The 13,576-nt window shown below is 38.0% G+C and overlaps 2 protein-coding genes across 5 annotated transcripts in view; one reads left to right on the top strand and one right to left on the bottom strand.

Moving 5' to 3' along the window:
• ACOX3 (acyl-CoA oxidase 3, pristanoyl) overlaps nucleotides 1-13,554 on the bottom strand; it is a 36,289-nt gene extending 22,735 nt beyond the window's left edge. For 2 of the 4 annotated variants that reach the window (XM_026847098.1, XM_026847101.1), the window contains exons 1-7: nucleotides 13,275-13,554; nucleotides 10,117-10,295; nucleotides 8,329-8,562; nucleotides 7,215-7,286; nucleotides 5,685-5,774; nucleotides 3,698-3,841; nucleotides 2,759-2,847 (exon numbers count right to left, since the gene is read on the bottom strand). In XM_026847098.1, the coding sequence (XP_026702899.1) occupies nucleotides 2,759-2,847; nucleotides 3,698-3,841; nucleotides 5,685-5,774; nucleotides 7,215-7,286; nucleotides 8,329-8,562; nucleotides 10,117-10,284 (797 nt within the window). In that variant the 5' untranslated portion in view covers nucleotides 10,285-10,295; nucleotides 13,275-13,554. Of the gene's footprint in view, nucleotides 1-2,758; nucleotides 2,848-3,697; nucleotides 3,842-5,684; nucleotides 5,775-7,214; nucleotides 7,287-8,328; nucleotides 8,563-10,116; nucleotides 10,296-13,274 lie in introns of those variants that run through there. The other 2 variants (XM_026847099.1, XM_026847100.1) reach the window with 2 other exon arrangements.
• Nucleotides 11,404-13,576, top strand: part of TRMT44 (tRNA methyltransferase 44 homolog) — a 24,963-nt gene continuing 22,790 nt past the window's right edge. The window contains exon 1 of the mRNA XM_026846919.1: nucleotides 11,404-11,431. Within this exon, the coding sequence (XP_026702720.1) occupies nucleotides 11,404-11,431 (28 nt within the window). The remainder of the gene's footprint in view (nucleotides 11,432-13,576) is intronic.

The following is a 13,576-nucleotide window of genomic DNA, read 5'->3' as shown; positions in this document are numbered from 1 at the left end:
AAATACTTCAGAATATTTAAGTGATTTTTTTCTTTTTTGTCAGGGTAGTTGAAGTTACAAAGACCTGCAAAACCCATGTGATATTTGGACCTTCCAATTATCAAGCTATGAGAATTATTTAGAAAGGCAGATTTAGAAGGAGCAGACTAGTCAACTGAATTTACACAGCAAAAATTCCCACATTATTTCTGAAATTCTTTGTTACTGAAAACATTATGCTCTGCATTAGCAAGAAACCAGCTTTCAGCCAAATGACCCAAAAAATTGTTTTCCAAAGCCAGAAGGGACAACTACAATCACCTACTCTGCATAAATCAATGGCATTTTCCAAGGAAGCTCTGGAATTTATTTCCCATGTCCTTCACCACTGTTCAGGAGCTTAACTCTCTGTACCCATATGGAAAATTAGTAGCATAAACTTCTTGCTTCACTCTGACCATTTATCCTGAGTGTAACTACATGGAAATATATCTGATTTACTAAGTAGCTATGGTAGTTGAACCAGACTTCACACATACATTCAAAAAACTGGCAAAGCATGCAGCAGAGACTAACACTTGTAATCACAGCGTAACTGAATATTTTGTCATCACCACATCCAGCAGGCTTCTATATTGCAAGGTGTGCTTTCTCTGGGATAAGCTAGGATATAAGATTACTAAACTGCTTAGGACAACACCGTGACCAGGCAGTGTCTTGTGAAATGTCTCCCTGCAAATCTTGGCATTTTACAGAACATGCAACAAACAGTTCATTTTCTAGAGTTGCACAGCTTGTCATGTCTGCAAAGAAATGAAGAGTTATAAAGGTACTACAGTCCCCATCCAGGCCTTCGTGTACTGCTGAGTATTAGTATGAACAAATCCTGACATCAGACAACTCAGGAAAGCAGGAAAGTTGCAAAGCTAAAACTAGTTCTCTAGTTCTTGTGAAAAATGTTGTATTTAGCTTCAGACCTCTCCAAAGAAAATAGCTGAAGTAAATCAGTAGCACAGGCTCCTAGAGTTTTCAGCTGAATGAAGGGTATCTATTGGTAACCTTGGGCTTCCCTCCTTCCTCAATCTGCATGTGCTGTCTTAAGCTTTCTAGTGCAGTGACCGTCTTAATCCATACTTAAGAGATCTAGATCCATGACTGGGGCTTCTCAGACATGTTGTTAGAAGAAAATAATATATTTTTTTAAAGCAGCATATGCAAAGTAAGCAGAAGGATTAGAATGCCCTATGATTGTTTTAAATGACGTGTAATGTCATAACTAAGATAAAGGACATGATCTGACATTAAGATATGAAGTCATTGCTATGTCTTATTTACAGTGTATCATGTGGATTATCAACTCAGATTATTCAGTTATACAAAAATTTTAAGAAATGCTCTATTTTTCCCAGTAGGGTAAATGGATTTTAAAAATACATGCATTTTGATGTCATGTGACAAGCACACTTTTCTTTTCCTCATGTTGCATAAAACTATGCTGCAATTTGAGAATGAACAGTAGAATTTGAACATTTCTACAGAAATATGAAGCTGAACTACATTTAGACTGCTCAGGCCCATGTTGCTGTGCCATCTGGTGGCTACTAGTTTGTAATGCAGATGCTGGCAAAAATACCCACCAATACCCAAACCCCCTTTTCCAGGCCTTTTCTCACATCTTTCCTCTATAAAAAATTTCTATGTATTTTTCCTTTATTGCATCTGTGTCTGCAGGAAACTGAGCTACATAAACATAAAAGTCAGTGCTGGTTTTGCCACTACAGGCTCTTTGGGACATCAGGAGGAGGCTCGTACAAACTATGGAAGGCCTATGACCTTCTGGAAAGCCAGTCAAAGCCATTACATTTGAAAGTAGGACACCTTAGGATGTTTATGCTTTGTTTTCTGCAATGGAATGTTATGAAGGACAATACATATATATGTAACGAACCAAAACAATAGAGAGGTAAATTTGAGGCATGAAGAAGTGACACTGCCCTCCTTTGCTATTTTCGATTGCTTAACTTTACACAGAGCTATATAACTAATGCAGGGGTTTAAATCATAATTTTTACATAATAGTTTTTAATGCAGAAATCTACCTTAATTCCTTCACTGTCTCTCCTCCCCATCAGCACCTTTGGTTAGCAGAGATACAGTAAGGCCCCTGAAGTCCATGACTCAGAAATGGTGCCCAGGTACTTTTTATTTCAAGTATACACAAAGAAAAAAATAACTAACCTTCTCCTCTTCTGCAGTGAACAGGACTAGTCCAGAAATCCCATGCTTTAAACAAGGTACCTAGTTCCTCTATTGCATCTCATTAATCTTACATCTTTACTAACAATAAACCTTTTCTGTGACCTCCATTAGCCTTCCTGTGGGCTAGAAATCTACAGACAAAATAATTAAGGGCTTACATCCAGATGGGTGGAGAGGCTGATTAAGTTCTTTACTCAGAACCGAATGGATTTGGTTTTTTTTTTTCATTATTACTGTTGCAGAGTCTATGACTCCAAGAATGCATGGGCATATTCAGTGTATCAGTGGCACTTCGTATTCTAAAAAGTGAGAGAAGCAGAAAGAATAGGGTTGTTCAGACAGAAAATACTGAAATTCAAGATTTTTCAATCTGTTTTGTTTTGGGTTTTTTTAAAGAAATATCAACAACTTAAAGCCACTATCAAATACCTCAGAAGACAGAACTGACACAGGAGAACATTTGCACCACTACAGTGTGATATAATCTAGAATGTTTCCTCCTTCACATGGATTGACTTACCCATTATCTAACCCATTCTGCCCAATTTTCTTTCCTATGTCACCTACCACCACACCTGGAATCGGTAGGAGAGTTTTTATATCTCGAATCTGCACAGAAATGGAATGAAACATTATTTCAGTTGTGGAACAATCAAAGCTATGGGTTGAAATTTTCAAACAGTGAAGATATTCCCAATTTGTATTCTGTTATTAATGCTAAAGAAAGCTCTGTTTTTCTCAAGCACATAATCCTGGATATACCTTGTACTTATGTTTCCTCTCATTCAGAACACAGACCCCTTAATGAAAATTACTTTGGCAATATGACAGTAATGACATCACTGTGTTAAATATGCCTTAACACTGAGGACTGCTCTCATCAGACTAGCAACGAAACCTTCTTCAGGTGTACAGAGACATAGTAGGAATCAATGGAACTTTTATGTAAAGATCAGCTTTGAGCTATTCCCCAATTTTGTAATAAAGTCTGTTCAGTCTGCAACTAGTTCACGTTACTATGTACTTCTCTACTACATTGCCATATTTTCTGATGCCTTTAATCTTATAAACTGATCTCTGTGGTAGAAGCTTGTGGATTTCATGCAGATCAGCCTGCAGCATTGGCAGACATAAATCATGTTAAGTCCCATCCAGGACTTTCATGACTTTATATAGCATAGGTTAGTTTTAACTATATAAGTAGTGTGATAATCTGGAGGCTTTTCAGCTCTTCGGTATTTTTAGAATTTTTTGCAGAAAACTGGCAGCATAAAACTGGTGGTACAACCGTCACAAAATCAGTGAATATTAAAAACAGTACGGTTGTTACATTGCAATAAATGTTCAAGACATTAATTAAAGAATTTGCTGGTCAGATATAGATAACAGCATAACATAAAGACTTTAATTTGAACCTGCTCTCCACAAAAAGAAAAGATTAGCAATATTTCTACCCTACCTGTACAAGAAAGGAATGTAATCCTTGGTACTGTCCATCAGGAGTGTAGAGCTGAGCGTACACAACTGCATGAGTGGCATGTTTTCCCATATTACCAATCCAGAATTTTGCAGCTTCAAAGTCAGGAGTATTTATGATAAATTCCTGTAGCCAGAAAAGAAAGGAGCAAATTATAAGTCATATAAATCAAGACACAGCTATTTTGAGTTTTTTTCATGATCATGGCAATGTTTTGAAAACCTCCATTAACTGCTAGGGTTTCATTCTGTACTCCACTCCAGCAGCTGAGACCTCTCTTAGTGTTCAACTTTGGAGAGAAAAGTTTATTACTTCATTGTAAAGCCTGAAACTCAGCGTTTTATTTGCTCATTTAAGAAGATAAGAAAAGTAAAGCAAGGTTATGGACTTGGAAGCATTTCCTAGATCTTAGGTTAATCTGAGCTGTGAGTCCATGGGAGGGACTGTGAGGGCTGTTTCAGCTGTGAGGGCTGAAACCTGTACAGGAACCACCTTCTCAGTTTTGTGTGGAAACAAGCCTGGTAGACAGCGTGAAGCACAGCATGCTTCCCAGCTTGGACCACTGGGGGACCATGAGTACTGGGAATTCTGAAGAATACACATACCCTGAAATTTAGGCATAGCTTAAGCATTCAGATTTTTAGATTTATTTAAATGGAACATTTTATGCTGCCAAATTCCCAAGGTTGTTTATTTTTCTGGAAAGGGATCTGATCATCCATGTTGCATAAATGATCACTGAATTGCTTTTAGATGAAAAAATGCAGACTGGAATGTTGTCCTACTGAAGAATCTAAAATCTTATGCTTCAAATCTATGATTCTAATTTTTCATTCTTCTGAGGCCACTTCATGAAGTACAGATACGAGCGACATCGTTGCCAGTAACAGCACCCATATGCTTTGCAATACTATGCCGCAGGGAGATGATGAGCCTACCTCCTTGGGACATTAAGTAACACATTTTAAATTCATTGGCATAAACCAAGCATATAGATGACAAAGAGAGAGATAAAGTTCTACGAGTCTCCTCTCTTAACTTCTAGTCTCTTCTCCCTCAATGTAAAACTACAATGAGTTCTATTCATTTACTGAAAAAAATCTTAGGACAATGAATTTATTTCTGCAGCAGTGTTGATTTAAGAAAAAAAAATTATGAAGAGCAAGCAGTATCCTAATTGAAAGAGCATTTTATTGTTTTGTTCTTTCAGTCTCTTCAATAGTCATGTTACCTCATTTTTATATTTAGTTTTCTGATCCTCAAGAAATAATCATAATTGCCATCTATAAAGCCTTCATATTTCAAGACAAAAAGACAATTTAATCTGCATGTCCAGCTATTCCTTAAGAGACATAACAAAGGAGAAGGATGCTCTCTTTATTTTGTATCACAAACAGAAGCCAAATTAACTACTTGTACAAGAAAACAGAAATTTCTGGATTTATTGCAAATATTGATATCTGACAGACAATCATTCCACTTTCTTGCACTTTGTTCTGCTGGAATGGAATCACTTTCCTCTTTTGTAAAAGTATTTCGGGTGTTTTATGCACTTATTTACAGTAGGCAAAAATCTAATGAAGACGACCTTTTGTTTTGTGAACACTGGAAAGCTGTGTGGGAACATGTTTATCTTTTGAAATCCCCACATCCACCATTAACTGTATTCTTTTCAGGTATCCATTTCCTCCTCTTAGAAATAAATGAAGGGGAGAGGGAGCCATCTCTGAACTGAGGCATCCGCAGCACATGAACTGTGATATGCTTGTCGGTTTCTGCTTTCTTGAACCAGAGCTCCCCAAAACCACTCTTCCCTCCAATGTTTTGGACTTTGACTTTTTTTTTTTTAACATTTGGAGTTTAATTTGATTCTTTCTCATTAATCCAAGAAACCCTTGAATCATTCTGTCCTGTTAGCAAGTAAGAGTCTAACAGTCTCAAACATTATTCCTGTGCATTAAGGACTAACCTGAGTGTTATGATCAAACGTGGCAGTAGTCCGTATGCCTTTGGTATTACTTCCGTGGCTGAGTTCAGTCAGAGCAAAACATCCAAAAATCTAAACAAGGAGATATGAGGCACAGTTCAAGACTATTTTATTACAGTAATTAACATGGTAACATTTTCAAATGATTGCAAATACAGCTATTGGAAAAATAACTTGCTATTACAAGAAACCAGTCAAATGTAACCCTAAGGCTAGGACATCATGCCTGCAGTAGGTTAACAGGTACTTTTTTCCTTTGCTGATGGCTGACTCATTCAGGCAGGTATCTAAGTTTTCAGCTGTCTGGGTTGAAAGAACTGTTCCATGGTGAAAATCGGCAAGTCTGCTTGCATTATAAGCAGTTCTGGGATCTCTCAAAGTCAGGAGAAAAACAGAATGTGGTTATTTATTTTCAAAATTGAAAATACCTTACATTATTGAAGGGGATAAAACTGTATCAGATCAATGTATGCATACACTTGGTCCTCAGTAGCATGTGGGAACACTGCCGGCTTGAAGCCACAGTGAAATGTGCATACTGGAATCCTTTACCCTAGACTGGTTTGGCCTATAATACATACTCTTAAGTAGCAAACCTTTAAAAAGCAAGTGAGAGTTAAAAAAAAAATATAAATAAACCTGTAGCCTCAGGCAAAATTATTCTGACAAATACATATCATCAGGCTTTTGTGTAGACTGAAAGTCATTAAATGAATTTAGCTTCATGTTAAAGATCAGGATATCACATCAGAACTACGTAGCAGTATATGGCTGCCTACAAGCAGACAGATAAATATAGAATTTCAGAAAAATAAATAAGCAAAGGAGGTAAATGGTTAGCAAAAAAAAAAACCCAAAACATAAGAAGGGATAATGAATAACAAAAAAAGCACGAAGCTCAGTTTGGGTGTGCTGAGCACATATATCTTGCAAAATCAAATACGGTCAGGCCAGATCATGAATACTGCCCACATGGCCAAATGGCATAGACAGGAGAAATTGTTCAGGACTAGTTCTTCCTATAGATAGGCTGCACTTACTCTGCAGGGCATTTGGTTTGAGTTTCCATTGGACTCCACGTGGTGTTTCTGTGGCATTAAGACATTATTTTTTTCCATTTTACAGCATCAGAATGGAGTATTTAAAGCATCATGGCAATGTGCATGATGTAGATGTGGGAGGTGGGAGTGTCTGTGTGCAAAACTTTCTGGGATATACTCTTAAAGGACTCTGGATGGAGAAAGAACTAGTGTAGTGTCATCTATATTGCATTTTGGGAGAAGTCCCCAAACTGTCTGCATGTTAACTTGGACAGTCTAAAACAGATCCAGCAAGTGGAATAATAGCTAGCAGTGAGGATAGTCAGGACTCAGGGCTCCTTGGACTTTTCTGTCACTAATTACAAGTACCGTGGTATGTAAAGAGATCAGAAATAACACAAGGGTGCAGGTAGTGCCATGGTTCTGATGGGTGCCCAGTTCTCACAAGTTATCAAAAAGAAAAAAAATTTACCTTCATGCCAAAAATCTTTTTCATATAGGCTGCAAACCTCTCAGAAGCACTCAAAAGTGTACCTCCAAATGCCTGTAAAACCAGAGAATTACAAATGAAATCAGTGACCCCAAGATGGATAGCACAAATTGTACATGCTTAATGATCTGTAAAAGTGATGTCCATTAAAGACACATGGGAAAGTAGGCCGCACTGTAAACTACTACTTAGACTACAGCTGGAGGAGGTACGGCAGGATTTGATCTTGTCAAGGCCTCTTTACAGAGGACTGGAATTTTCACAGCTCTAACCTGTTCAGGCCTTCACTGCAAACTCTTAAAACACTTAATGAGCTCACTTTCCACTTATCCTTATTGATGTCCCCTTGAGTAAACTAAAATTTTAATGCTATTCTAGTTTGTTTTACTGTAAATGGATTGGGAACTAAGGTAGCTGCTTCAGGGGCAGACATGCACACTGGTTTTAAATGTACCTTCAGTTCTTCTAGATGACATAACAAAAATGTAATTCCCAGACTCTCTCCTTCCATGTGAATAGTAATAATAAATTAATTCAACTAATATTATTTGACCAGCTATGTCAAGTATTCTTTCTGAAAGACTCATCTAGGCAGCAACTGAAGAACAGAATCCCAGCCACTGATGTCAGTGAGAAACTTTACACTGGTTTCTGTTCCTTCTGGATTCCGCGCTGAATCAACACACTGAGGGTGAGGCAAGGATACCCACCTGTATCTGTAGCAAAGGCATAGGCACCAAATAGGGCTCAACAAACAATTTCTGTGGCTGCTACTGCCCTACAGAAGAGGCAGAGGAGTGGACAAAAGAAGGTGGAACTGTAGGCATCACAATATCTTTCTGTAGCTTTGTCTATACCGCTCTACCTTTACTTCCCAGATGGGATTCCAGTGGAGACAGGGCTTAATGACAAACATCTAATAACTTTATCCTACAGCTCTTATTCCTCTAAACAGTTAAAATGAATTTCATTTTTGAAAACAAAGGACTTGGAAAAGATATAGCTTTAATAAAATGGGCAGAAAGCAACTGAATTACCGTATTACAAGATGCTTAAATTCAAAGATACACCACTATACCTTTTGAACTGTACTTACAGCGCAATGTAATAGATACTGGATACATGGAGACCAATCGTACATTCCTATACAGAGGACCATATGAAATATCTTTAATGGGTTCTCTATAATCTCTTGCTGAGTAAGAAAATCATACTCAAAGAGCCTTTTACAGCGCAGGAATGTCAGCTCCTGATATTTCTCACGGGACAGTTCTTCTCCAGGATGATGTACAAAGAGAGGATCACTTTCCAGAGCAGAGAAGATTCTGTTCTTCAGGGGGAAAAAATTGACATGAGAATGTTAATCTAAAAGCGTTAACAAAACAAGTTAATATTCTTCTAGCATAATACTAGGCCTCAAGCTACATTCGTTTGATAGGAAGATATAAATTTGTAACGCCAAAACTCCAAAGAATTAAAAATATCTATTTAAATTGTCTGTCATTATATATACAGTTCATGCAGCAAAATTTTATGAAAGTTCATCATGAAGTAATAGGTGTGGGACTGATTCACTCTGAATGTAAGAGAACAGTATGGTAAAACTTACTTTTTTTTATAGCAGCTTCATTGTTTCACTATATGAAGCTGCCGGTAGGATATAAAGGGCAACAGCCCTCAGTCTGAGGATAAAGGTAAAACTCTAGAGGTTACATTTGGTTAGAAATATGCCATAATGCCATTAAGTAATCACAACTGCTCTGATCCCAGATGAAAGCGGAAATATACTCCATGTAATGGAACCATCATATGCAGCCATTCAGTATGGGGATAAGCAGGTTTTATTGATGTCATTTGGATCTTCTTTTTTATTATTAGATTATATACTATGGCACAATTTTATCTCAGATCCCTGTGTCTTCAAGATTCCCACATCTTCTTAGTTGTCTTTCATGTAATTTAGAAAAAAAAAGTGCAGTGCCTTGGGAAAAATCTTTTAAAGATATTTTTAAAGTCCTTTCCTCCTCTCTGATGAGAATGACACAGTAAGAAGGAAGAAAACCAGAGTTTCTGTGCCTCTCTTTGAAAGGTAGGGTCATTCCCTCTCTCTGTATGAACATCACTATTTGCCCACACAGCTCTGAAACTCCCTCAGACACAGAGCACTTGCGTTTTTTCTGTGCTCTTAAGTGTATCAGTCAGATGCAGAACAAGGCATTTTTCTCTGATCCACCTTCTAAGATTTTAATAATTATGGCAAATGTTCAAGATTAGCTTAAATCCATGTAAATCTATACCACCTTCAAAAAAGTCAGTTCTGTCTCCTCCCACATCTCCAAGTCATGCATTCCCACACCATCTCTTGTTCTGCAATTAACCTGTTTTTTTGGTAGGGTTAGCTTTTAGTGAGGTAGGCATGCTAAACTGTCCAACTGCAATGCCACATATGCATTAATGCAAGCACAGAAGATGACAGGAAATTATGTCAGTCGAAGACAGATATACTACGTTTGAGAGTAGAATGAATTTAGTTCATCTTAAGTGCATTGTAAAACCATGAGATATTTAATGCAAATAGTACAGTAAAGAAACATTGTAGAATATAGTTCTTTCTCAGTTTGAAATGAACATTGAAGTTCTCTAATGTAGCACCTGCTGGTCTCCCCTGTACTGATATTCAGTAATGAAATGAGCCTTATGAGACAGCAAAGTAGATTGCTTAAAAGTTCAGTTCTGCTCTGAAAATCGGATGTGGAAAAACAATGTCTTCATGTTCCATATCTTGAGAATATTATTAAAGTAAATACTCTCCCCCTTTGAAAATTACTTGCTTCTACTGATATGTCCAGAATTAAAAGATGGTTATAATTCTTGCAAAGTTTACCTTAAGCTGGATGATATCTTTGCCATCTAGTAACACTGCCATCTCCTTCCAGTTAAAGGAAGCTTTCTTACGGTATTTGCAAAGCGGTCCTTTAGGGAAATCTGGTAGCAAACTTTCCCATGAACTGTGGTTGCCAGTGGCTTCTTTCAGATTCTGTGTGGATGCCATTGTTAGCTAAACTGTATAAACCAAGAAAAGATACAAACTGAAGCACAGAGATGCCAAATTTTTAATAATAAAAATAAAAGGGTTTTTAATTAAACCATAGACTTGTTCAAATGTATGAGTATAGCAGTGCAGAGCCAACTAAAAGGTTGCCCTTCCATTTTTCTAATTCAATTGGCTTGGTACGAGCTAAAAAAAAAATTCCTTGAAGCAATGGTAAATTAATTACATGGTCTTTATTATTAAAATATGAGCTAAACCTTTTAAAATAAGCCAAATATTAAACAGGAACACCACTGGTTAATATTGCATAATAAGAAAGGAGGGATGAGATAAAAGATCCAGGAAAAAAAATAATGTCTTTAATAACATAATGTAAATAATTGTTATCTCACTTCTAATTTAAATGTAAAAAAATAAAATAGCACCCAAACATGCATACAAAGTGCTGTTCAAATGCAGGAGATGCCTGTTTTATCTCCATGTTACTAGTTAACATTTAAACAACGTCTAACTAATTGCATCGTTTATATGTTAAGGTCTGGTTTTATAGAATTGGTGAGCTGTTGTTCACACATAAACATAAGATGGAAGACATCAGCAAAAGGGTAGGAACTCTGCCCTTATCTTCCACTGGCTGAATATATGAAAGTGGATAATAAAACCTTTATTTCATGTACCCCAATTGCAAGAAACAAATTTCTGTAAAATTCTGCATATTTGCCTCTCTCTTGCCTGATCTAATCTTGTCCAGAACTGGGCTGGCTCCCACAGATCCACTTGGCTATACGAGCACTCTGCTAACTGGGTGTATCAGCCCAGGCCATTAGAACTGTGGCACTGAAACAAACAGGTGGCCTTACACAGGGAAAACAAACATTTCTAGCCCTGTATACTATTCCTTTCCTTTGTTATGGTGAACATTTAGAATTATGAAACTAGAATAATACCAACATGCTGTTCATTACTAACATTGACTTGAATGGAGCAGGTGAACGGGACAAGCAGGCGGCCTTGTCTACAATGGGTCTGTAAAAGGTACAGATAAAACCTACATAAATGAAGTAAAATAAAACTATCACAGTGACTTCTACAAAAGACTTCTAGATGCCTTTCTTCGGCATGGAAGATGCAGTTTTGGAAAAAGCATGTAAGTATGCACTTAAGTTTCATACTGCCATATTCAGGAATAAATTTTAAATAATACTAAGTATTAACTTCACAATTCAACTTCATTTTTCCCTAAGTTTAAATTTTCATTTCTGTTATTTGGTGGGTTATAACACTTTTAGTCTGTCTTCCCACTAAACATTTTTTTCTGAATACACATTTTTTCTGTGCTGTGTTGGCCTCAGACTCTTGACAATGGGATCAAAAGTGGTATGGCCCCATGAAGTCTGCTGGCATTTTGTTGTGTATATATAATGCGTCATGCAAGTGCACTGCAAAACTTCACTGAACCAGCAGGATTTCCTTATCTGTAGGTACAACCGCACGGGTTTTGGAGTGAAGGGGAATCTCCCCTTGTGTTTTACACTGGCCCAGAGTAAAGGCTTATGCCGCTAGTTGCTTCCAGAAGCAGATGTTGGAGTGCCCTCTGCTGCCACCTGCTCATATCACAACAGCAATTTCCATCCCATCACACAGATGGCAGAGACGTGTATCATGCTTATAAAATGCAAAAATGATCAGCTGGGGGCACATAAGCTGGCCACATTATAACAAGGGGATTGATTGGAAGAAGCAATTCTAAAAGGCACTGAGAGCTCAATATAGACTATGAATATAATAACCTACAGGCACTACTGGTTTGGCATTCTACTTTTTGTCACTTGCTACATTTCTTTTCTTTCAACCTAATCCTTTTATGGAGGTAATCTCCTAGTTCTGAACAGTATAGACAGAGTAGAAGAGGACTGCAGGGTAGTATTTCTGCATATGACTTCAAAGTAAGTTCTAGGAAGGTACAGTTCCAGTACAGAGCAACAGGTTTGGAAATAGAGTGGGGAAAAAAAAAGGCATTGAGAAAGAGCATTTCAACCTGAAACCAAGTAAACAGATGTTACTCTTCTAACTGGACATCAAATAAGAAGGTAAGAAGGTAAATCAGGTAGAAGTTCAAGGCTTCTGACTCAAAACAGAAATTGGCATAAATATATTGCAGTTATTGCATCTAACTTTATTTATATTGCAAATCAGTGAGGTTACTCAAATGCGAAAACTTGAGCATTCATTAAAAAAGATCCTGTACCTCAAAAAACCTGCAATTCCCCTGTCTTCACACAATGTTTTAATATAATTTGAGTCCAAGCCGTTTCAAAACGAATTAGGAAACCAAAACAGGCAGTTACAGCAGGGAAGTGACAAAGGACTGCCCTGAAGAATCTCTGTTAATTTCAGCCTTGCGATGAAGTTTCAAAATCTGCATGTGGGTGTGGCAGTAAAAAATAACACGTTATTTTTAACTTGCTGAGAACTGCTGCAGTTTCACTGAGAAATGCTGAGTTCATGTGACGTCCTGCTCAGACGAGGGAGACAAGTGACTGCACACAAACCTTTCTGTGTGGAAGGTGCTCCTGCCAGTAACTCTAATTCAGGACTGGACCACAACAATGCTATGCAAATCATGAAGGAGTTATTTCAGTTTCCAGTGTATTATAATTGATTATCTTGAGTAACAATGAATCGGCTCAGACACTTGGTAGCCATCAAGAACAATGATATCGTCAGAAATCTGTCAGAAATACCGTTACTTGCAAATGCAGAGCCGCTAGAAAATAAAATTAAAAAAAACCAAAAACAAACAACTGGCAGCTTTCCAGAGAAAGACAAGACTAGAAAGGTTAAAGGCAGGGAAGTAAACCACTTCTTTAAGAGACCTTTGAAGTTTCATTGCACAACCGCTATTTGAACTACCCGCACCCAGGGCTGGGCTGCGTTTCTGCTCGAAGTTTGTGTGTGTGGGAAGTTTACTTCTACTCCAAAAAATGTACCTAGATTTGCCTCCTTGAAGCGTCGGGCAGCTGGTGGCCTGTCAGGGGCCTGTCAGGCTGTCAGTCAGCGTTCCCAGTTTTGAGTCCGGCTCTCAGAAAGGCGTTTCTGCGCCGAGGTATCGTAGCCGCTGTCACAACGACACAGACCTTCCTCAACTAAAAGCCATAAATAAGGCAAAAATCCTCCAGCCTGTACTTGCTTCTGGGACAGACGGTACCCCGCGTTTTCCAGCGGCGGCAGCTGCGGCTCCCCGGGGAGCGCTGACGGGAGCAGCCTGCGCCGCGCTCCGGCTCCTCCCCCT

The sequence above is a fragment of the Athene cunicularia genome (genome assembly GCF_003259725.1).
Source record: "Athene cunicularia isolate RWA chromosome 4 unlocalized genomic scaffold, athCun1 chr4_part1, whole genome shotgun sequence".
Classification (NCBI taxonomy): domain Eukaryota; kingdom Metazoa; phylum Chordata; class Aves; order Strigiformes; family Strigidae; genus Athene; species Athene cunicularia.
The sequence above is the reverse complement of the archived record's forward strand: the minus strand, read 5'-3'. Positions and strand labels throughout refer to the sequence as shown.